This window comes from Leptonychotes weddellii, chromosome 7 (genome assembly GCF_054177405.1).
Source record: "Leptonychotes weddellii isolate Sample4059 chromosome 7, ASM5417740v2, whole genome shotgun sequence".
Classification (NCBI taxonomy): domain Eukaryota; kingdom Metazoa; phylum Chordata; class Mammalia; order Carnivora; family Phocidae; genus Leptonychotes; species Leptonychotes weddellii.
The window spans coordinates 53,697,484-53,723,369 of record NC_138375.1 but is presented as its reverse complement, the minus strand read 5'-3'; the positions used below and the strand labels follow the sequence as shown (position 1 = coordinate 53,723,369).

The 25,886-nt window shown below is 42.2% G+C and overlaps 1 protein-coding gene across 2 annotated transcripts in view; it reads left to right on the top strand.

Moving 5' to 3' along the window:
* SLIT3 (slit guidance ligand 3) overlaps positions 1–25,886 on the top strand; it is a 592,271-nt gene that overhangs the window by 35,160 nt on the left and 531,225 nt on the right. For both annotated transcript variants that reach the window (XM_081826287.1, XM_081826286.1), the window contains exons 2-3: positions 10,602–10,673; positions 17,133–17,204. In XM_081826287.1, coding sequence (XP_081682413.1) covers positions 10,602–10,673; positions 17,133–17,204 — 144 coding nt within the window. The remainder of the gene's footprint in view (positions 1–10,601; positions 10,674–17,132; positions 17,205–25,886) is intronic.

Sequence of the window (25,886 nt, the reverse complement as noted above, 5' to 3'; positions counted from 1 at the left end):
TCATGCTGAAGGATGAAACTGAACAGAGCGAGACAGGGGCCAGCGGGGAGCCCTCCTGCAGCAGGAGAGGAAGAGTGGAGACCCACGCTCTCCCCTCCTCCTTACAGAGCCCTCACCACCTCCACACCCAACCATCCAGGTTGCCCCTCTGTCTGGCTGTTCTCCTCCCTGCAGGTAGCTGTCTGCAAAGCACTGGCTGCAAACTTTTGCAGGTGTAAAATTATATATGCAAGAGTGTTGCCAAGCCAGAAATTTAGCCCAGGAGGCTTAGTTCCCAAACAACTGAGGTAGTGTGAAGCCAGTTTTTTAAATCAAATTCAGTCATTTCTCTCCTGAATGCGTGTATGTGTTTTTAAACTTATATGTGGTTATGTACCCGATGAGGATGAAGTGAAAAAGTCAGAGAATAATTCAGTAATGTCTCTGTTGTGCAGTAAGACATGAGATGGAAGCTCTATGAGGGGGATCCATGGTGAAATGTGGCTGCGTGAGACCTAGTGGGGTGGTGATTTGGTGATTCTTGAACACATACTGCTTTCTCTCTTCCATCAGGGAAGATGAATGGGTGACTGGGGAGAGACAGCAAAGAAAGGAAGACACCCATATGGGTAGGGCCATCTGAGCAGCTTCTAAGAATTGCCCTTGGGCCCATCAAAGAACATCTTCTTTTGGCCAGATGTCCAGGTCTTTAAATGGCTTCAGCTCTGCTGGTCACTTTAGCCATGAGAAGAGTCCTATTTCAACTGGGCCACTTCTTTCAACATTTTGGCGGGGAAAGGGGAGAGTGCGTGAGTAATACATATTTACTGTGGAAAACATTGACAGTCCTAAGAAACAAAATGTAAAATATTTAAGAAAAAACAACAAAACTCTGCCCCAGCATCCAGAGAATACTAGTGTACATTTCTCTGAGTGTCTCCAAGGGACCTCACTTCATCCAAGGTGTCTGGGAGGAAGTGAGGGGAGTATGATCTGTGGTTTTGGCTCCCACAGAGCTTCACACTCCTTTGGGAGACGAGGCAAACACACAGGAAACAGGCAGCACACACGAGGTGGAAGGAAATGTGATGAAAGGCCAAAATGGATTGTGCAGAGGCTAAATGATGCAGAAGTTCAGAAATTCAGAGAAGGGAGAGATCAGTGCAGGATGGAGAGGCTGGGAAAACTGCACAGAGGAGGCTTGGTGGGGTGGGGGGGCCTTCACAAAGCCTGAAGAGAGGCCGTTATGTTTCGTGAGGCAGCCGTAGCAAAGTACCACAGACTGGGTGGCTTAAATCAACAGTGATGCATTGTGTCACACTTCTTGGGGCTAGAAGTCCGAAATCAAGGAGTCAGTATGGCCATGCTCACTCTGGAGTCTGTAGCAGAGGGGGATCCTTCCTTGCCTCTTCCTAGCTTCTGGAAGTGGCTGGCGATCCTTGGCATTCGTTGATTTGCAGCTGCCTCACTCCAGTGTCTTCCTTCTGGTGTCCCCTGGCATTCTCCCTGTGTCTCTGTCTCGTTGTCTTACGAGGACTCTAGTCATATTGGATTAGGGCCATCCTAATGGCCTCATTTCAAACTAATTCCATCTGCAAAGACCCTATTTCCAGATAAGGTCACTTTTACAGGTACAGGCAGTTAGGAATTCAACATATCTTTTGGGGGGACACAATTCAACCCACAACGTAGTGGTAGGATTTGGATGGAGAAAGGATGTTGAGGGCTTTAGAGGCCAGCAAGTAGCAGGAACGTAAGTGTCAATGGAGTGTCTAGCCAAGTCCCAAATCTGGAAGGTGCTCAGTAAAGGTCTTTGGACTGAAAGAAGAAAGAATTAAATGAGGCAAGCTAAGAACAGTCATGAGTCCCACCTGGCTGCAGTGCTTTGCACTGTGAAAGACATTGGCATTTGGGGGAAATGAATCTGGTTGTAGGGGGCAGGTTTGATGTCAGGGGAAAGAGGTTGAGGGCTGTTAAACCAGTTACTTCCCTGCTTGACCTCTCCTCTGGTTCTGAGTGCTAAAGGCATGAAAGCTGCCCCCCTGGATGGTCCATAGTCTGGGTGCCACCTGCCTCTGTGATCCTATTTGGTGATACTCTGTTCCAATCACCAGGCCTTTCTGTTGCTTAGACCCTCCAGTACTTTCTCTCCTCAGGACCTTTGTGATTCTGTTCCTGTACTTGGAAATGTCTCCCTTCAGCCTCTCCCCTTGTCTGGTTCCTTCTTTCCCTTCAAGTCTCAGACCAAAGGTCTCTCCTGACCACCCAAGGCTCAACTGGGATGGATGTACTTCTAAGCTCTTGAGGTTATTGGCAGAATTGCATGCAGTCTGTTAGATTAAAGACTTCAGGCTCTTGGTGGTTGTCTTCAGTTCCTTGTTGGTTGTTTGTGGGGGCTGCCCTCAGTTCCTTGCTATGTGGGCCTCCCTAATATGGTCACTTGCTCATCATAGATAACAAGGGAAAGAGTGTCCTAGCAGGACGAGCATTATACTTGTATATAATATAATCACAGAAGTGCCATCCGGTCACCTTTGCCATACTATATCGATGAGAAGCAAATCAGTAGGTCCTGCCTTGCTCAAGGAGTAGGGATTACTCAAGGGTGCTAATACCAGGAGACGGGGATCATGTAAGCCACCCTAGAGTCTGTCTGCCACACTCACCAAGAGAATAAAAGTTCCCTGAAAGGAACAGTTTTTGTTGTTGTTCAGCGTGATATCCCTAGCCATAAACACAGCACCAGATCCAGAGTAGGTGTATAATAAAGGCCTATTGTAGGAATAAAGGAAGGATGAAGAGAGCAAGAGAAAGAGGGAGGAAGGAAGAAAGGAAGGAGGGAGGGAGGGAGGGAGGGAAAGAGGAAGGGAGGAAGGAGAGACTGAAAGAAGGAATGTTCTGCTTTCCCCTGTAACATGCTTTAACAGCCAAACAAATCTTGCAGTTATCCTAAAGCAATGACTCTGGGCTTTTATACATGCTGCTTCTTTTACCTAGAATCCTTTTTCTCTCTCTCACATATTCCCATGCCAACCAACCTAGCTATGGCCAACTCAGTCTTGAAGTCTCAATTAAAATACTACCTTTTCCTGGAAGCTTCTCCTGACCCTTAAAACTTGGTATACCCTCCCATAAGCTTTTGTTTATGGCTCTGACCCAGTATAGAACAGGAGTCTGTAAACTATACCTCCCAGACCAAATCTGGCCTTCAGTCTGTTTTGCAAATGAAGTTTTATTGGGGCACAGCCATACCCATTAGTTTGTGTATTGTCTATGCTACAGAGCTGAGTTGAATAGTTGTCATAAAAAAATATGGCTGACAAAACCTAAATTATTTACTATCTGGCCCTTTACAGAAAAAGTTCAACAACACTTATTGTAGACCATTTAGCACAGTCTGTGGGAGTTGACCCTTTATTTATTTCTTCCCCACTATGCTTGCTCAATGTCAGAGACCATGCCAGTCTTGTTTACAGCTGTGTCCCAGCATTTAGTATAGTACCTGAAACTTAGTGGTTAAGATAATTTATTGAATGAATGACATGAATGAATGAATGACATCCTCCCCACCCCACCCAAGGTGTCAGAAAATGAAAATAGGTAGAAAAACTCAAATTAGGATTATGTAAAGAAGATTGATTTACAAAGGGACTATTTCAGTAGTTGGCTGTGGTTCAGGGAACCAGGACTAGAATCAGTAGAGCTGTTACTACCCCTGAGCCAGAAGAGATTAGAGAAGGCACTGTTCTGGAACCAGGAAGTGGTTAGCCATGAAGAGGAGTCATGACCTTTGGTGGAGACACTAGCTAACCTGAGTGACCTCACAGGGAGGGAACCAGGAGAATAAATACACTCTCCTCACTCTGTTCCTTTTCCCCCATCTCCTGCTTAACTCAAAGTGAAGCAGAAGGGCACAGCAGCCAGCCTTGTGATGTGGTCCATTCAGGTTAGCCTTCCCGGCGTAGAGAGTGAATAACTGAAATGGAGACTAAAGCCCCTTCACTAATTTATTCTGATGTGATTGGAACTTCTTCTTTGCTGGTGGTAAACAAGGGGTCAGGCTGGACCACAAGACATCTTAATTCTGTCTCCTCTTACCACTTTACTAGGCAAAATTCCCCAGATTAGGCTTTGAGATTTTGAACGTGAATCCATCACACCATCCTTGTTCAGAAGCTTGCTGTCCTTGTCCTCAGACCCTTCACTTCTCTGTGATCCCCATCGTGGCCCCTGTTGTCACCCCCGCATCACAATATACTTCCTTCTCATTTGCTCCAGGTCTTCTGAGCTCCCGTTTTCACAGCTAACTCAAATCTCTGATTGCTCACTCTCCATGGAATCTAGACCACATCTCTTAACATCTAATTTTATATATTTTTACATTGTTCTCTAAGTAGCTTGTAAGTCTCAGTCCATCTCCTCAACTAGACTCCAAACTGAGGCAATATTTTTAAGCCCCCTTGGTTCTGGGCCCCCAAAATACAAGAATTGTAGATCTTAATATTATCAGGACTTTATAGGTCATGTCATCCAGCTTCCTACCCATCACAAGTACATCATGTCCAGCATGAGTTAACTACTAATCTCTGCTTATATAAGCCTGTATTAGGGAATTACTTCATTGTAAAGCAGCCCTTCCAAGTTTACCTTAGACTGAGATATCTTCTTTCCTGAAACCCGGAAGACCATACTCTATATAAACTTGCTGTATGGGGCAGGTGGTCTTAAAGTCTGATCTGAACTGATGGTGTAGTCTCTAACTCTATAGGTTGCACCATCATAGAGAAGCATCTTGTTTTGACACCAGTCCTAACTTCTGCCTCTGCATCCTCTCCCTTCAAGTTGTTGGCTGTGAGTGAAAAATTAATTACTCCAATTGCTGTTTAGAAAGTACTTCCTCACATAATTTATCTCTTGAGCCTCATGGTAATCCTGTAGAGCTGGTGTTCTTGGTCGTATTTTATAAAAGTCTCAACAACAATACGAACAACTGGGGTTAAACAAGTTTAAGTGATGTTCCCAAAGTCACCCAGCTAAGAAGGAAGAGGGGACTCAAATCTACATCTTCTGGGTTTGGTATTGAAGCCCTTTTTTCACACTACCCTGTTTTTACTGCTCCCTCTTCCCAGATGTGTCACAGCAAAAAGAACATTTTGCTGGAATGCCACAGAATGAATCAAAAGAAGAATGTGAATATACATGTGCCAAGTTAGGGATAGTGGCCTGCCCCAGAACATTTTTTGTTCCATTTTTTCCAGTGTTGTTCTGAATTCCTCATCATCCCCACCCCACCCAAGGTGTCAAACAGATGTGAAAATACCACAAAGCTGTGACTCTCAGCATTGGTTTATGATTCACTGATTGGGATAGGGAAAAATAATGTGGGAGATTACCATGGTGATGCTTGTTTATATAGGCAATCTGGTAGCTGATGAGCAACATGGCAGAAACCAGACATGGGCAAAAACAGCAGGAAAGCACCCCTCTGAAAGCTTGCAGAGGGTCTCAGCACCCCCACTGGCCCAAACCTCACTGGGAGACAGAAAAGGAAATGGGCCATCTTGCCTAGAGTGGGAAGCAGTGAAACCACCAGGAGTGCCCTTTGCTTTCCTCAAGGTGGGATGGGAAATTCTATTCTGTACTGTTCTATTCTATTTATTTATTCATTTATTCATTGATTTTTTTCTTTCAGTCAGTAGTTAACCTGATGTAGTAGAAAATGCTTAGAGTCTAGCTATAGATGGGGAGCATGATGTGATAAAAAACATGTCCTCTGCATTCAGAGAGCCCAAGTTCACATCCCAGCCTTTGCCACTTACTGGTTGTGTGACTTCATGGCAAGTTGCTTTATTGGTAAAATCTAAGCTGGATTGGGGTTGGGGAAATTATGCTTCAGCTTCCTCATGTGAAAAATGGGATAGTAATAGTATCTACCACATATGATTGCTGTCTGAATAAGAGAAAATGAACATACAGTTTTTAGCACAGTGCCTAGTGCATAGTCTGGGCCCAACAAACATCAGCTCTTATTAAGGCTTATCTGCAGTATTTTTATCTGTTTAAGGAAGATAATAATACCTACGTTTCAGAACTGTTGCAAAGAGAAAGAAAAAAAAAAAAAGATGGAAAGATCCTGACTCAAAGATATTGCATTTGTCAGTGTAGACTGCTATAACAAATAGGCCCAAAATTTCAGTGGCTTTAAGAATTATTTTTTGAATGTGTCTGAGTTTTATATAGGTAAATGGAGGGAAAGGGGAGGGAAGGTCTCTATTCCATGCAGTCATTCAAGGACTCCGGCTCTTTCTGTCTGCCATTCTTGGAGTCCTCCCCTGGACTTACTGAATTCAGCCCAAGCAGAGGGAAGAAAAAGATCATGAAGGATTGGGCAGGAAGTGTTATCGGTCAGGCCTGAGGGCAGCATATATTGCCTCTGCCCATGTAATAGTGAGAACTCAGTCACATGGTTGCACCTCCCTGCCAGGGAAGCTGAGAAATGTATGCTATCTGTGTAACCAGACTGAGGGAAAATGGTTTGCTGGACAACTTGCCGGTCTCTGCCACAATGTTCAATGAAGGGTACCCACTACTGCGATTATTAATATAACACCAAGGTGATTCTCATGGTATCCTAAGGCTCACTTGGAGAGATGGGCAACCCTAATTATGCAGTCTTTACTCCTGAGAACCTGAGAGAAGGTCTGGTTCTCACTTCATTCCTAGAATGACAGGGTGTTTTTGGCCCCTGTGAGCCATATTTGACCATAATGACAGGACTGAGGATCTCAGGGGTGACAGGCAAGCACAGAAAGGACATGCCATTGAGAGTCATGTGAAGGAGGTTCCATTGTTAAGAGGAAGTTAAACATTCAAAAGGTATCTTTCTCTTCCATCTCTCTTTTGTTGCCAAACAAATCACTCCAAAACTTAATGGCTTAAGACAGTGCTCATTTTAGTATTCTCCCTCACAGTTTCTGTGGGCAGGAATTCAAGAGTAGTTCAGCTGGGTGATCTGGCTCAGAGTTTCTCATAAGTCATAACCAGATGGTAGCTGGAGCTGGAATCTCAAAGGTGTCTGCACTTATGTGCCTGACCTCTATGCTGGAAAGAATCAAACAGCCAGGGTGGAACTGCCGGGGCTCCTCCAGCACCTCCCCCTCTCTCCCTGTCTCTGTCTCTCTGTGGTCCTCTCACATGGTCTTACCAGTGGTGACCCTAGGCCTTCCGGTCTTCCAACATGGCAGCTCAGGGCTCACATGGTCTTACCAGTGGTGACCATAGGCCTTCTGGTCTTCCAACATGGCAGCTCAGGGCTTCAAGAGAGAGCCACGCAGTCGCTTACTGCCTTTTCTAATCCAGCCTCAGAAATTCTACAGCATCATTCCTGCCCCGGGCTTGTCTAAGCAGTCATAAGGCCTGCTCACTTTCAAGGGAAAGGAACATAGACTCCACCTCTCCACGGCAGGCTTGTCAATGAAACAACTTGCAGACATGTTTCAATACCACTCCACTTACCTACTCCACCACTAGAACTGCAGTGGCTCCCCATCTAGGGATCATGCTTGCAGATGGTTCAGAACACCGTCTGAACCATCTGCGAGGCTAAGATATACTGATTCTGATTCCCTCAAAGGCCGAAGCTGATGGCTAAGAAGTCAGGCTGAAGTTCCAGAGTAGCCTGGACTGGGACCACGGGGGCTAGGGGAGCAATGGGTACATGAGGTAGTGCAGCTTCTTCACAGTGCCCATTTAATTAAGTCCCGTTTTCAGCCAAGCATACTTGCAGTCAAGGTTTTGTGCTTCTTGCCATTCCAAGGTTGCAAGTAGGAGAGGCTTACATAAAGCAGGGAGGCTCAGAAAAGCTAAAATACTGAAACTCACACAGCTGGGAGTCGGGGGTAGGGAAGAGATTTGAACCCTGACCTGTCTCACCTCAGAGCCCAGGAACGTGCTTCCTGACCTCCTTCCTGGCAGTCGGGCAGGGTGTGTGCTGGCAGGGCAGGGGGAGATTTGGAAATAGGTGTCTTAGAAATGTGAGAGGCAGGGCGCCTGGGTGGCTCAGTCATTAAGCGCCTGCCTTCGGCTCAGGTCATGAGCCCAGGGTCCTGGGATCGAGCCCCGCATCGGGCTCCCTGCTCCGCGGGGAGCCTGCTTCTCCCTCTCCCACTCCCCCTGCTTGTGTTCCCTCTCTCGCTGTGTCTCTCTCTGTCAAATAAATAAATTAAAAATCTTTAAAGAAAAAAAAAAGAAATGTGAGAGGGAGGGGCAGCATGAGGGGGCTGCTTGTGGCACCATCTTACTACTTACTAGTCACAAAATGCACCCCTTTTACATCTACAGGAAGATAGTCTCCTGGAGATCCCAGGATTCATCTGTAGGGACAGAGTTTGGGGCGGTGCAGGCAACTGCTCTTGATGCACTGAAATTTCAGGGTGGAAGTGGCGGGTGCAGGTAAGAAGGCTGTAGTTCAACTAATGATAGTAATAATAGCTGCCATGATTGAGTCTCTAACAAGTGCCGGGGAAGCACTGTATATGTGTCATCTCATTTGACCTTCACAAAAACCTTTGAGCTTGAGGTGATCACCCTCCATTTGTGGATGGAGAAGCGGAGCCTCAGAAATGAAGTGAACTGCCCATAGCTCACTCAGCAGGTGGCAGGGCAGGGGCTCAAACTCAGGGCTGCTTGTCCCTGAGGCTCTGCCTCCCAAACAGGGACTGTGTGCCTGGGGCAACCCCACAACCTGTTCCCCCCTACCCTCACCACGTCCTCAGCCTTGCAGCAGCACACTTTGTGCCCCTTCACGTAATAAATATTAATTGAAAATATTGGTGCCACAGTCACCAGCACAAGCTGCTGAGATACCATGCTGGGTCCTGGTAATTAAACCCTTAGTTGCATTGTCATATCTGTAGTTTTCAGTGTCCCCAAACATCAGTCCCATTGAGACAGGAGTTGAGAAGAATACTCAGGGTGAGTATGAGCATGCACACATTCCCATCTGTGTGCTGCTGTCTGATCCTCAGACAGGCAACCTTTCTTTATTTCCCTGTGTAATTCTTGCTCTTCCTTTACTAGCACTCAGCTGAGTCTGAGAAGTCTATATACTACCTCTCTCCATCACAGGCTAGTTAAGAAACAACTTGATTGCTGTTTTAGGTAGTGGAAAACTGGATGAGGAAGGGAGGTGGTTCCCAGGTGAGATTAACCAAGGACTCACTTGATTTTTATTTTGGTATTATTTTCAGTATCAGGAGAATAATCCTCTTCATATAAAGTGCTAGAATCTGAAGACTGTTTCCCTGTTCCTTTTAACACAGCTGTAGAGCTCACAAGTCCCTCTGAGACATGACTGCAGGATGGCAACTTTAGGCCCTGGCTAGGAAAATGTTAGAAGTAGTGACTGTGTGGATGGGGATCTGTCATGGAGAAAATGGCCTCCTTAGTTCCTGAATGTTCAGGAAAAGAGAAAAGCCAGTTTACAAGTAACTTGTTGAAACTCCAATGTGGCCAGAACCCTGAAAATTTCTCAAGAAGGTATGGTAGATAGGAATTAGTCATTCAGCATCCATTATTAAGAACTGTAACATATTATTCGTGGTCTTTTTTTTTTTTTTTTTTTTGCATCTAGTCTTAGATAATGTTAGTGAACACAGAATATATTTATAGTTGTTCATAGGTTCATTCTTGACTTTGGTTTTCTCTAACCCTGGTTTTCTAATACCCATGGTGTCCCTTCTCCCCAACACAAATACCACCATAATGCTTTCAGTTCTTCCGTAGCAAATTCTTCTCTTTGGGATCATTTTTAGGAGCGTAAACCTACTAGTTGAGGCAGGAGCAATGCATGTGTCTTTCCCTAATGTATGAAATTAGCAAAGTTCCCTCTACTCTGTGCCAGGCACATACTCTCTAGATTGAGCTATGGAAGTTAAATGAGGTATTACCTTTGCCCTCAGGGAGTTTGCAAACCAGGTGGAAAATAAATACCTAGGTAGGTACCAAAGTCAGTTAAGATTCTTTTGGTTTCAAGTGATAGAAAATTCAACTCAAACTGTTTTAAGACAAAATATAAGGGAGATGGGATAGATTGGCTCATATAATTTCAAAATGCAGAAGTACCTGGCTTTAGGCATGGGTAGATCCACATACTCATAGGCTAGCACCAGGAATCAGTCTCTCCTTGACTCTGGAAAACTCTTTCTACATGGCGGCAAGATGGTTTCTGGCAATGCTGAACAGCTTGGAAACCCAGTGGGGAGAGAGAGCTATTGGGAATTTGAGTCATGTATACTTTCCTGGATCTGGGAAGAGGGGTAAGCCTCACTTATGTGACATGGTCTGAGAGTTGGGGGAGGGAACTTCCAAAGAAAAAGTTGTTACCCAAAGAAGGGGCAACAGAAGCCAGGCAGCTAAATATAGCAGGGCTCTACTACATACATAATGGGTAGCTTATTCCAAACAGTATCTTTAAGGTTGGTTGGGCATGCTCAGGGGATGATATTAATCATTGGAATTACCTTCTGCTTGACAAGCAACATTCCTTCAAGCCAGTCTGGGTTGAATAGACCATAAGTGTAACCTGCAAAAAAAATCTGACCCAAATTTGCTCTCTATTGCAGTGACCTGGACAGAAATAATATTACCAGGATCACCAAGATGGACTTTGCTGGACTGAAGAATCTCCGAGTCTTGTAAGTAATACATGGCTCTTCGACGCATTTTCATTTTCAGCTCTTTGGCCTTGTGAAAATGTTCTGCTGGCCTGACATTACACCCCTATGCCCTGGGTGACAGGAATTTACCATTCTTCAACAGAAAACCCTTCATTAGTAGACCCAGGTTTTCATGGGTATCTCATTCTGTGTCTCCATGCTGCCGGCTGGGCTAGACCAGTGGAAGAAGTCAGTTCCAGTGACAGGGAAAACAGAAGGCTCTACATGAATAAATCAACATGCCCAGCTTCTAGGATGATAGCAATGTCAGCTTGACTAACCAGGCTACTCTTCCATAGAGATTATAATTTCTTCTCCAGCCTGTGCATTAAAAGAGCAATCAGCACAAAAGCTATTTATCTTGTTGCTTACTGAAGAGGAGGGGAGAAGGGAGGGAGAGAGTCAGACAGGGTCAGGGCCCCTGTTGTACACCCACAGCTGTACAGACAGGTAGCAAAATTTGAGATGGGTATTGATGCAACAGGGGAGCAAGGAACATCAGGTTTCCTTGCTACATATTGAACACCTTCACCCATCCCTGAGTCTGTGAGTGATAAGGATGTGCCTAAATGCTTGTCCATTGGCAAGTCTGACATATTTAGAGATACAAGAGAGGAGCAATTGGAGCCTCTTTGCTACTTTACTCAGAGGTTGATTTCGCCCCCAAGTGTGACTCCACACCTGGAGCACCGTCTGGGCAGTCTGGCCAGTGCCTTGGTGTCTATTGTGTCATGGAATCTTGGTTGGCAAATCCCTGCTAGAAGCAGCAGCTAAAGTCTTGGTGTCTGAAGCCACCTCCTTCTTTTTGCTAATAGCCCATTATAACACAAAGAATTTTATTGTAGGAACAAGAAGTACCAGGTTCTGGTCCTGCATCAAAATTAACTGTGCATGTGATCTTGGGTGAATCACTATACCTCTCTGGGCCTCAGTTTTTTCATCTCTAAGTTAAGGAATGATAGTATACTAGTTCAGGAGGGCTACTGTAACAAAGGACCACACGGTGGGTGGCTTAACAAAAATTATTGTCTGACAGTTTCTGAGGCCAAAAAACCAAAGTCAGGGTGGCAACAGGGTTGGTTCCTTTTGAGGGCGATCCTGAGAGGGAGGCTCTGATCCAGCACCTTTTCTAGCTTCTGGTAGCCTCAGAAATCCCTGGTTTCTAGATGGTTGTCTTCTCCCTGAGTCTCTCACATTGTCTTCCTTCTATGCAGTCTCTGTTCACATTTTCTCTTGTTATAAGGACACCAGTCATATTAGATTAGTGCACATCCTAATGACCCCATTTTAACTGAATTACCTCAGTGATGACCATATCTCCAAATAAGGTCACATTATGATAGCCTGGGGATTAGGACATCAACATATGAATTTGGGGGGGGGATATAATTCCACCCATAACAAATAGTCAGAAGTCCTCCTAATTCTCACAGTTGCACGTATAATGCTTCATGGTTTTATCATTTTCATGAAGTCTGTTTATTCTCACTGCAACTTGTGGAATATTACTTGCGTAGCATTGCTTTTCTGACTGAGAAGTAGATCGTGGTGACAATGGTGATGATAACCAACGTATATATGGTACCTATTGCAGATCAAGCTCTGTGTTATGTGGTTATTAACCCCTATCTGCCCAGAGGAAACAGGCACAGTTGGTTAAGTTGTCCCAGCTTCACATGGCAGGTAACTATGCTAAGGAGAAGTCAGAACCCAGAACGTGTGTTTTCTAACCTCTGTGCAGAGCTGCTGTCCATTTGCATTACAGAAATTTTAAAAACCAGGAAGCAATAGTCTACCCATCTTAAAAATGCAGCCCTGATGTGCAAATAAGTGGTTTACCTGAGTTTCCCTGAACACTAGTGTGTGGGGACACTAGGATCTGAATGTTGGGCCTCCAGATAGCAGATGTTTTCCCCTTGATATATTCTCCAGATGTGGCATGTTCACACTCCTCTCACCATCCTCAGGAGGAAGGTGGTGGGGGCCGAAGGGGGAGCCTCTACCCTCTGCTGAGTCTTTTGCCCTAAGCAGTCTCGTGTATGTCAAATGACTGGCAGCTCTCATGAGATGTGTGTGGGACAGAATTGAGACTGGGATGGGTTGAGGGAATTCCATGGCTCAGCTTTAGAGTAACTTTTATTGAAGAGATAGAGACGGTAAACTCCTGATTGCAGGTCATCTGACAGCTTAAAAAACAAACATTTAACTTCTCTCTTTGTTTCCATTTTCCCCCCTGCATCTGTGAGAGATTTCCTTTCATATGAGTCACAAATTTCACCTAATGCTTCATTTTCTAACCAAGTCAGAAAAGAAAACTCTTTGATTTTCTTACCATTACATCAGAAAGGCTAATAAAAATTCCTACTTCCATATCTGCTCTCTGCAAATAGAAAGTTTAAAATAATCACAAAAGATTGTATTAATATCCTCTGGATGGTCTACAAAACATTCCTTTGACTCCAGTTTATCATTCGTTTAATTGGCACATTCTTCTTATTTTGATAAGCAACACCAAAACACTCCCCCTTCCCCCCTTTATAGACTCTGTTAATATATTGTGTTTCATTATCTTCCTTATCAACTCAAAGACAATCCCATTCAAGTGGTCCTTTATTACTGTGAAAGAATCTGCTAGGTGGGATAGCTGAAATGCTTTCTCACACCAGTAAAATACCCAGACATTTAAACCATATTTTCTCCCAATCTATTCTTTTTAGCTGAGTAACCTAGACAACTATCTTTTTTGAAAAGCTTTCATCACACCTTGGCACATTCCCTGTATCTGTTTCTTATTTACAATTTATAGTGAAGCCAGAAAAGACTCAATAGTCTTGAATAATTTGAGCTTGCCACCTATTTCCATGCAGAACTGTTAATACAGTGCAGGTGAATGGGCAAAAGCAGATAAAATGGAGATTGGGGAACTTTGGTCTCATCCAAAGGCAATTTTCCCCAAATAAAGTACATTCAAGGAGAAGATATAAGAATTGCCCATAACAGTTCTTTCTCCCAGGAAGGAAAAGATCTCTTCTGGTGTTATCAATTATATTCCCTTTCTTAGTAGTCTGTTGCAAGAACTCTGCTGTGCCCACAATGTGGGAGCCAGCTTTATCCCAAATGGGGTTAATAAAAGAGTTAAACTCCTCCCCAGCCATCATCACATGGGGTGATTTCCAATTCTGATCCAGTGTTAAAACTAAAAAAATAACAATGCCAAAAGAGCTGAACACAGTCTGTATGTCTCTAACTCAGAACAGACTCATGGACAGCCCTTCTGGGCATCCAACCTTTCCTGGATCCCTGACCTCCTGCATCTATCTGGTCAGTAAAATGACAGTGACATCAATGGCATTATCCCAAGCTCCTGAACTGCATCTCAGCCTAGAAGTCTGGATGTAAGGTTCACAGTTTCTTTATTCATTCATTCATTCATCAGATGTTGATTATTTATTGCACCTTTAAAAGTCAGGTACTAGGCTGGTCTCTGATAGGTCTAGGAAGTAGATCTAGAGAGGGACCCTTAGCTACCTTACCAGCCAGGACTCCAGCAGGAAAGAGATGACACTCACTCAGGACAAATAAGGAGAACTGAATAAAGAATTATTTATAAAGGTGTGGGCAAAGTTAAGAGAAACCAAGAAGACATGGTGCAGTTTCCTGGGGCTAGCAACAAGGAGCCATGACAGTGCTCTGGGCCTCAAGGAGCAGTGAGAGGAAGTGGTTATTTGAGCCCACAAAGGGTAGGGAACTGCCTGACAGGATCTGGGGTCTTAGGTAGAGGGACACAGTCAATCTGAAGTTACTTGGCAGGGAAGGAGGTAGGAACAAATCCCCGAATATCACTCCATCCCACATCTCATTTTCTGCTGGTGACTTCCATTGGCTTACTCAAGTGGAAACTAGAGTCAGAGAAGCTTCTTGAAGTGATAAAAATTAGCCTCCCTGAGCCTGAGCAAAGTAGAGAAGGGGCAGATATCTAATACAGATATATTTGCATTTTTTGACTCCCCTTTCTGAAAGAAGCTAGTAGTATTAGATTAATTAGTACGGAACTAAAAAATTCATCATAGGAGATTGGAGTTAAAATCCTTCAGAAACCCAGCAAGAATATCACACTCAGGGGCGCCTGGGTGGCTCAGTCGTTAAGCATCTGCCTTCGGCTCTGGTCATGATCCCAGGGTCCTGGGATCGAGCCCCGCATTGGGCTCCCTGCTTGGCGGGAAGCCTGCTTCTCCCTCTCCCACTCCCCCTCCTTGTGTTCCCTCTCTTGCTGTGACTCTCTCTGTCAAATGAATAAATAAAATCTTTAAAAAAAAAAAAAAAAGAATATCACACTCAGTCACTCTAGGGTTGCTCCTTGTTATAATTGGGAACTTAACAACAACAAGCACTGTGATCGATTGACTGATAGTAAAAACCCAGCTCAACAAATCCCTAGTCACTAATATTGAACTGGTTCCCTGTTTAGCGAGATGTGCTAGTGTGAGTCTATTGGCATTCCAAGGCCCTCCTTGCCATATGGCAGAATAGAGAGAAAGACAAGGGAAGGAAAAAAGAACATTTATTAAGCCTCTAATTGTATTCCAGATCCCGGACTAGATAATTTACACACTGTATTCCATTTTTATCCTCACAAGAACTTATGAGATTTTTTTTTTAATTTTATAAATAAGGAAACAGAGTCCCTGAGAGGTTGATTAGATAGCCCAGTGCCACACCATCTGCTGGTAAGAAAGCAGGACAGGGGTTTTTACACCAGATTTGACAAGCACACCAGACTGGGGGGTTAAAGAGTCTATCCTAGCTGGCTGTATGACTTTATCCAAATAATTTCTCCCTGGGTAAGTCTCTTAGCCTCCCTACTCCATGATGTCCGTATCTGTTAAGTTGTAAGGGGCCAGAGGGACATGAATGTATGAACTGGAGTGGGTGAGGATTGAGGCAGACTGAGGGGCCCGTGTGCCTTGCCTGACCCCATACTCAGTTCCCACCAATTATTGGTATTTGGAAACACAGGAGCTGAATTTTCAAAAGGAGTTTCTTTTGTGGTGTGTGTGTGTGTGTGTGTGTGATATTGATTTTTAGTTACTTGTGAAAAACTCACAAAAAATGTAAAATATCATTGAACCCAAACAAAATACCCTTATCACTCTGATCGTCTGAGTCAGACACTTCTTATGTCCTAGACTAGCCTTTCCCTTGATAGAAAATCAATATGTTATGTGGCCCCAAGTCATCTTTAGTTTTTCATTATTCAAAAGCCTTTATTAAGTGGCTGCTGCGCTAGGCAAATGTGGTAGGGCAAGGAGTATGAGAACGAACAGAAGTTCTTACCCTCTTAGTCCCTAGGCATAGTGGGGACGATGGACTTGAAAATAAACACAAGGACCCAAGTGTTAAGCCCAAGAAGTACAGGGGTTATGAAATGCCTCAGAGGTGGTGGGCAAGCATGGATGGAATCATTTTGAAATGAAGGCCAACCTTCCTTAAAGCTGCCTTCCATCCTTCTGTTTTTCCTTCAGGTGCTCAGGGCACCTCTCCTCCTTTGTAATCCAGGGGCACCCACAGCCCTTCCTAAACTCCAACTTCCAAGGACACATCCTTCAAACACAACTGCATCCCCTTAAGTCTCATTCAGCCAGCAGGATTGGTCCTGGATGGAAACTGGGCAACCTCATTGCTTCCCTTCCCTCATTGTTTCCCTTAGCCTAGCTAATCCTATTTAAGCTGCCATTGTGTGTGTGTGTGTGTGTGTGTTTTAAGTTAGGGAAACAAATGTTTCATTGTATACTCAATTCTTAGGGTATGCCACATGCTTGAAACAACCTCACTTAAGCAAAGTGTTTAGGTTTTTAATCATCTGCATGGAGGACTTTGGAGGTCAGCAGAGACTGTGGCTAGACTAGCTTTTGTGACCATCACCCTCACGTTGGGAACAGCCAGGCCCTGGGCGAGGAGAGTTCCTAGTACAGGCAGTTGTCCAACAGTAGGGTCACCCTTTCTAGTAGGTGACCCAGAGACAGAGTACACAGAGAGGCCCTTTTTAATGAAGTATTTTTGCATCCCTAGAGGAGGGAGCTCCAAGGGAGGAGATGCTGAATATATGTGTGGTTTTTATAAGAAGCAGCTTTTACCTCTTCCTTTTCTGTGCAACATCCTGCAGTGCTTGGGGGGACATTTGCTGAGAACATTCTTAAAATAGAGGCATGGAAACCAATCTGTCAGGTAGAAGTGTGCAGGCGGCGAAACCCTGGTTACCGTGACACCAAGCTGGCATGTGAATTATCTTGTCCCACCAGACTGATCCTGGCTGGGGGGTGAGGGGCAGGGCAGAGTGTTGTGGGAGGGGCTGAGTGGCCCTGCCTGCCGGGCCTGAAGCCTAGCGCCAGGACCCCTGAGGCCCCTTGTCCTTGACCGCTGCTGTTTCTGTGGTTCTAGGCATCTGGAAGACAACCAGGTCAGCATCATCGAGAGAGGCGCCTTCCAGGATCTGAAGCAGCTGGAGCGATTGTAAGTATAATACAACCTCCTTTCTTGAAAAGTCTTCTTCTTCTTTTTTTTTTTTTTTTTGGTAAATTGACTTCATTGCGACCTTGCAAAGAAAAAGTCTCCAATGCTTAATGAAATGTTTGCTATTTTATTTAAAGCACGTTAGATACATGTTAAAAGAGACACTGAGATCCTTTTAAGCTCTTTTTTTTCTTTTATTTTTTTTTAAACTCTTACTTTAAAAGATGCTAGAATTGGCATCTGGGGTTTATTTTTCTTCTTCCCAGGCTTGAGCTGTTGCTATTGATATCTGTACATGGGGCTGGTTCTTGCCCAAGCCTCTTCCCTTTTGCCGAGGATGGAAGCCGGCAGGCGGTTTCGCTGTCATGGAGGCCGGTGTTAGATATTCGCTGTCCCCGAGCAGCCTTTGCCCCTCCAGGGAGAGGAAGGGTGGGAGAGTGGGCAGGCCCTTCGGTGTGCCTGCATTTCCGCTGAGCATCAGCCTGTGTCAGGAAGCCCCCATGTTTCCATGAGGGAATGTGGTGCCAGGGTTTAAAAATAGGCTGCTCTTCTGACTGTCAGAGGGAGAGATGAAGAGCGGCGGGGATGGAGATGGATGGAGCCTCCACTGGTTTTGATGATTAATGCATTTGCAGAAACCTCTTGGGTCACTGGGGTGGGGCTGCTGCTCAGGTGGTTAAGTGGGCAGCTTCACCTTTCCTCAGTTAATCATACCTGGCAGCTCATAACATCTGGATATTTGCTTCCTGCCCTCTAAGTGGGGCCTGTCCCCAAGAGCACTTATTCATGCCGGTGGGCGGTTCTCTTCCATGTTTCCCTCTGCATCCTGGTTGGCCTGACATTTCAGCCTCTTGTCCCTGCAGCTGGGGCACAGGGCTGTGACAGCTCACTGCTCCACCAACCTCCCTAGAAGGATCCTGCTCCATTTACCTGTCCTGTTGCCAAATCTCAGCTACAGAGACGGGCTTGGGTCACGTGGAGGGCCTGCCACCAACGTGTTAGCTTTGTGACCTGCCATCTTTTCCCTTGGACTCATTGTATCTGGGGCAACACGGGTATTATCCAGCAAAACCCTGTACTCCCCCTGCTTTGTGTGAATCGTCTCATTTATTGCTCTCCATCTGGGTCAGAGGTCACTGTATGTTCTGTTGTTGGTTTAAAAATACGACATTTATTTCTATAAAGGGAAAGAGTTCTAAAAATAATGAATGATGCCTCTGTTTATGCTTATATTTTTAAGTTTCTTGAAACTTAAATTCTCCTTATTTAGACCAAGGGAAAAATAAAAGTATTTGTTGAACCTGGTTCCTTTGTATGAGGTATTAAACATTTCTATGGAAGAATAAATATATAGTTCTTTGTGAAAAGGCCACCTCTTGCTTAGTCTTCTGATTAGAAGGGTAAATAAACTCCTAATTTATTCATTTCATGATTGTTGGGAGGGACCTAATTGATAATTGAGTACCTTGGACATGCTTGGAACTATGCCGATGTTTTATATGCTCTCTGTTGTTTTATCCCCGCTAAATCCCTATGAGGTTTTATTACCCTCATTTTGCAGATGAAGAAACAGAGGCCCAGGGAGATGAAGCCAAAGAATTGTCAGGCGGGGGGTAGCCAAGATTCAGAGCCACATATGTCTGACATCAAAGCCCACGCCCTTTCATACTTCTGTGCTGTGGACATTAGATGAAGTGTGATCTTTAGCAATGGCCTTGCAAATGGCCTCTCACATACCCACCTAACTCCAGGGAATATCAGTGAAATATGCTGGCAAAAAGTGCTTTTCTTTGGCTTGGTGAACACAGCAGAAATACCGTGCATGTCTGCAGGACTGAGGGGCTTACAATTGCAGGGTAAACCTGGCTATTTCTTTACTTTGGTGTATTAGGAGGCTAATGCTTGCTACTGTACTTGATAAACCCTCAAATCTCACGGCTTAACACAGAAGTTTACTTCTTATTCATATCCAACCCAATAAGGGCATTCTTGGTTGCTGGGCCTCTCTCCTCCAAGGGGAGACTCAGGAACACAGGCTCCTTTCACTCCTCAGCTCTGCCATCTTTAAACCTTGGCTACCAAGGTACCAGTGGGTGTCTGAATCAAGCCACTGGAAGAGAAAACAGCATGAAGGATTACACATGGGAGGTTTTTAATGGGCCAGACCTGGAAAGAGTACATATGACTTCCACTATTACATACCTTGGATTAGAAATTGTTCACATGGCCACAGTAAGCTGCAGAAGAGGCTAGGAAATGTAATAAAGCTATATGCCCAGGAAATAGAGGAAGCAGAATTAGTGAACAGCTAACCAGTCTCTGATTTATACTGCAAGTGATCTAAAGAAGTACTTGGGCAGGAAGAAGAATGAAAAGTATAGGTGGCTGGACCAGCATGCACAGTTGGATGGGCCTCCTTAGTCAAGGCTTTCCAATGTCAACGAGAGAGGGTGTGTGTGACATTATCCTGACGTGTTAATCTGGTGTTAGTTACCCAGTCTGTCCCCAAACAGACTGCGAGCTATAGAATGGGAAAATATAACATATTTGCTGCTAACAACTGAAGAAGTAGATGGCTGATTGTGCCATCTGCAGCTCTCACTCCTGACTTACCTTACTTGTGTCTCTATATTTGGTAGTAGATTCATCTTTATTGATCATACTCTGAAATACAGCCTGAAAATTATATGGGTTTTGATAATTCATTTCTGAAGTATTGATTTTCATTATGAATGGGCTTTATTGGTTTGATCTCTTGAGCCTTAAAGAGGAGAGAATTCTGTCCCTCAGGTCTCAAATCAGAGTTCTCTGTTCTTCTGTGAAAGGGCCTCTGAGGCAGACTGAATCGCCTGCCTCTCCTCACATACAACAATGATTGTCCTTATCACAGCACTTATCTGTTAATTCCCTACTTGCCTATTGTCTCTCTCCAAAACCATGAGTATGTTGAAGTCAGAAATCATGTTTCATTAGGTCTTAATCTCAAAGCTTTGCACACTGCACGATAGTAAGTACTTGTGGAATACTTATCCAATACTTGGGTTTTTGTTCTATACTAGTGGTCTGAACTGGAACCAGTTCCCCCCACCCAGAGGACACTTGGAAATGTCTGGAAATATTTTTGGTTGTGACAACTGGAGTATGCTACTGGTATATAATGGGTAGAGGTCAGGAATGCTGCTAATGCACAGGACATCCTACAATGCACAGGACAGCTCCCACAACAGAAAATTATCTGGTCCAGAGTGTTAACAGTGCTGAGGTTGAGAAACTCTGCTCTTTACCTACTATGTATCAGATAGCCTCATAGACACTTGACATATGCCATCTCATTTAATCCATACAACAATTTTTGGAAACACAGGAGGTTAAAATTACTGTGTCCTTGATGTGACAATATAAAATTCAAAGCATTGGCTATAAAGTATTGTTGCTAAGTATGTCTCCCCTATATCTAATTTAGCTACATTTCACTTTTGATTTCCCAAGAGTAGACAGGTTAGAGGACCAAGTTAAATGAAACCAAGAGGAACAAGTAAATCCTATAGATGGAACATTCTATAAGACAACTGCCTTGGTCTCTTCAAAAAATCAATGTCATGAAAGAGATGGGAGTTGACTGTTGTAGATTAAAAGAAGCTTAAGATAGAAACAGTAGCAAAAAGTTGGGAGGGTCAATGGAGTTTAAGTGGTCTAAGATCTTTGAATTACCCAGGAAGTGATAATAGCACTAATGTTTATATCCTTATTAAATCAAGGATGCATGTTGCAACCTGTAGGATAGCCTCTAAAAAGAACAGTTTAAAAATATAATAACCTAATAGAGGGAGAAAGGACATAGAATGATACAAAGAAAAATATAGTTAATTCAAATAAGGGATAAAAGGAAAGAAAAAGGAATATAGAACAAATGAGACAAAGAGAAAACAAATAGTAAGATGATCTTAAACACAAAAAATATCATAATTACTGTATATGTAAATGGATTAATCCTCCATTTAAAAGACAGAGTGGATTAAAAAAACAAACAATAATTATATGCTTTTTACAAACACAAACATTAAACAAGAAGATAGAGAAAAATTGAAAGTAAAAGGATAGAAAAGATACCATGAAAATACTAACCAAAAGAAGGATGGTATGGCTTTATTAATACTACATAAAAGACTTTTATTTTTTTAAGATTATTTATTTATTTGAGAGATAGAGAAAGTGAGCGAGCACACAGCTAGTGAGAGAGAACCTGAGTGGGGGGGGGGAGAGGGAGAAGCAGGCTCCCCGTTGAGCAGGGAGCCTGATATGGGGCTCAATCCCAGGACCCTGGGATCATGACCTGAGCTGAAGGCAGACGCTTAACCGCCTGAGTCACCCAGGCATCCCCATAAAATAGACTTTAAAAAAAATAACATTATTGGAGATGAAGAGGGCTATTTAAAAATGACAAAGGAGGGTCACCTGGGTGGCTCAGTCGTTAAGCGTCTGCCTTCGGCTCAGGTCATGATCCCAGGGTCCTGGGATTGAGCCCCACGTCGGGCTCCCTGCTCTGCGGGAAGCCTGCTTCTCCCTCTCCCACTCCCCCTGCTTGTGTTCCTGCTCTCACTATGTCTCTCTCTGTCAAATAAATAAATAAAATCTTAAAAAAAAAAAAAATGACAAAGGAATAAATACACCAGAAAAATGCAGAGAATTTGTATTTGTATGTTTCTAAAAACATAGCCTGACAATACATAAAGCAAATATTGACAGAATTAAAAGGATAGACAAGTTTACATTCATAGTTAAAATACTTTTCTTGTAATTAATAGGATAAGGAGATATAATCATTAGTAACAATCTAGACTATTATAAGTAACAATATGAAATACTGTTAGTAACAATATGGAACAATATAACAAAGTTTGCAAAGCTGATCTAATTGATACCTAGAAAACACTGCGAACAGAAAAATGTAGAATAAACATTTTTTTCAAATGCATATGAAACCTTTATCAAACACTGGTCTACAAAGCAGGTCTCAAAAATATCAAAGGGTTGAAATCATATGGAGTATTTTCTCTGGCCACAGTAGAAATATTCAAGAAGTCAATAAGAAAACAATAACTAGAAAATTTCAAAATATTTGGAAATTGAGTACTATACTTCAAAATAACATCTGAGTCAAAGAACATATCATAGGGGAAATTGGAAAACATATTTTCTGAATGTTAATAAACACACAGTATATCACAGTGTATGGATTGCAGCCAAAGCCATGCTCAGAAGAAAATGGATAGCCTTTAAGTTATATTATTCAATTTATGATATATGTATGCTGTCCTATATTTAAAAAGAAGTAAGGATAAAATCTTTTTTCTTTTTTTTATTATGTTCATTTAGCCAACATATAATACATCATTAGTTTTTGATGTAGTGTTCAACGATTCATTAGTTGCATATAACACCCAGTGCTCATCGCCACACATGCTCTCCTTAATACCCATCACCCAGATAAAATCTTGATGGAAGTACCCATCTTAAGAAGCTAGAAAAAGAACAAAAAAGTAGAAGGAAGGAAATCAGTAAGAGCAAAAGCATATGAAATAGAAACATATATATAAAGTTTAAGAACTCTGAAAAGCCAAACTTTCATTCTTGACACAATAAAATTACAAAAACTAACAAGACTGATCAGAAAACAAAAAAGAAAGAAGACCAAATTGCCTACATGAAGGATAAAAAGGAGGACATATCTATGGATTTTACAGATTAAAGTGATAATAAGAGTAGATTTTGAAGAACGTTAGTTCAATGATTTTAAAGATTAAGTGGAATTGAAAACTGAGGCAAGGAAGGGTAGAAAATCTATATAGTCCTATATCTATTAAAGAAATTAAATCTTTAATTAAAACATTCCACCAAACAATCTAGACTCAGATGGCTTCACTAGTGAATACTACCAAAGTTTTAAGGAGCAAATAATATCAATTTAACATAAATTCATTGTACAAAAAGAATAGACATTTGTCATTTGGACAATATAATTTTCATAGCAAAATCCAACAAGAACATTTCAAAAAAATATAAACCAACATATTTCATGAATATTTATATGAATTTTCTAACAAAATATTAGCAAAGTGAATTTAGTAGTACATGAAAAGTATTACAACCAAGTTTGGATTATTCAAGGAAGACCAGATTGGTTTAATATTTGAAAATCCTCTCCCAAATTAAAAAATGCTGAACAACTAGGGTAGCAAAACCAAAGACATACACAACATCCATAATAAAACTAGTTGACACAGTATCTTAGTAAACCCCTAAGTAGGCAGGGAAAAACAACTGATGGTTACAAGACTGTTGTATTATCTCATCTGTGTGGGACAAAGCAGAGGGAAGCCCTCTGAAATTCTTATGACTCTGAAAACAGGAGATTGCTTAAATAACCAATATGTACTCATTGGAAAACACAGTGGCCAACCTGAGAAAAGCCGCCAAAAATGGAAGGGAGTTGGATTAGATCCAATTCATGGTAAGTACAAAGGAACCATGATGTGATAATGACTGATAGTACTTGGAGTATTCCAGGCCCTATAAATTCTTCAAACTAACAAAAACAGGGCTCTTTTTCAAAGAAAGACCTAGCATTGATAAGAAACTCCTGAGTATAGTTGATCAGAACAGGAACAATAGTAGAAATGAAAAGAGAACTTCTTGATAAAAGTGTTAGAAAACACCAGAAGAGTTAGATCTTAGAAAATCCAAGGCCATGTTTTTCATTAGTTTGTGCAAAAAAAACAAGGATGAACTCTAGACTCTTGAAGCTAAGAAAGCTATCACTTCCCACCCCTCCCTCATAAAACTACAGGAATTTCTTTCATTTAAGAAATAAGCAACCAAAAAGATTATTGTTGAAGCACATACAATGTGTTTTTTCATAAGAAAAATAAAAAAAAAATAGTAAGAAGTATAATAACCCTTCTAGAAACAATGAAAACATGCAAGAGAGAGGTACCCACAAAACAGATGAAAACTATAACAGAATAGTTCAAAACTAGCAACACAAATTTAAGGTCTTATAAACTATAAAAGTACAACATAAATTTGAATTTTAAAAATTCAGAAATTAGATGATTAGAGAAAATAGAATGTGAAAGGAGGGATGAAGAACTCAGGGAAAAATTTTGAAATATAAGAACTAATTTCAAAATATATGCTGTCAATTCTGAAGAAGAATGAACTTGGAGGAATTACACTATCCAATTCCAAGACCTGCTATAAAGCTACAGTAATCAAGACAGGATGGCATTGGTGAAATAATAGACATATGAATTAACAGAACAGAATAAAAAAAAAAAAAAAACAGAAACAGACCCATTCAAATATAGTTAACTGACTTTTGACAAAAGGGCAAAGATAATTCAATGGAGAAAGAATAGTCTTTTCAAGAAATGGTACTGGGACAATTGGATGTTCATATGTAGAAATTGAACCTAGGCACAAACCTTACATCTTACACAGAATTTAATTCAAAGTGGATCATAGACCTGAATGTGAAATTTAAAACTATTAAACTTCTAAGAGATACAAGAGAAAAAATATACATGACCTTGGTTTTGGGAATGTGTTTCTCAATATAACAACAAAAACATGGTCCACAAAAGAAAAAAAATTGATCAATTAAACTTTATTGAAATTAAAAACTTCTGCTCCACAAAGGGCACTGTTAGGAGAATGAAAAGTCACAGACTGGAAGAAAATTTTTGCACAATGCTTATCTGATTTGCATGCAAAATATATGAAGAACTTTAAAAATTCAACAGCAAGAAAACACCCCTACCCTACAAAGAGAAAGAAATGGGCAAAAGATTTAAATAAGTACTGTACCAAATAAAATATGTATATGGAAAATAAGCATATGAAAAATTCTCAATATTGTTTCTTATTAGGGTAATGCAAGTTAAACAACAATGAAATAGCACTGTCCCCTTTAATTACAATGGCTAAAATACTAAAGACTGATAATACTAATTGCTGATGAGAAGGTAGAGTAAGAGGAACTCTCATTTATTGCTGGTGGGAATGCAAAATGCTATAGCCAATTTAGCAGTTTCTTACAAAGCTAAACACAGTCATATTTGCAGTCCAGTTCAGTGGTTAGGAGTTCAGGGAAGAAGAGGGGATGGAGGGTTGAATAGGTGAAGCCATGGGGGTGGAGGGGCTTAGGATGGTGAAATTATACTGTATGATACTGATATAGTGAATATATGACATTTGCATTGATAAAAGCCCATAGAATTTTATAGCATACAGGGTGAACTTTAATGCTTGAACATTTCTTTTAAAAAAAGATTTTATTTATTTGAGAGAGAGAGTGTGTGAGAGAGCAAGCACGAGAGTGGGGAGGGTCAAAGGGAGAAGCAGACTCCCCGCCGAGCAGAGAGCCTGACAGGGGACTCGATCCTGGGACTCCGGGATCATGACCTGAGCCAAAGACAGACACCCAACCAACTGAGCCACCCAGGCACCCTGCATGAACATTTCTAAAAATTATTTAGAAAATTGGAGGATCCCAAGATGGAATACAGACTGTGATGAATGTATGAATCAACCTCTTGAAGGAGATGGGGGAAAGGTGCTGACCTAAGTAGATTTGGAAATCAATGTATGAGACAAAAGGCAAAAGGAATCACACATAAGAAC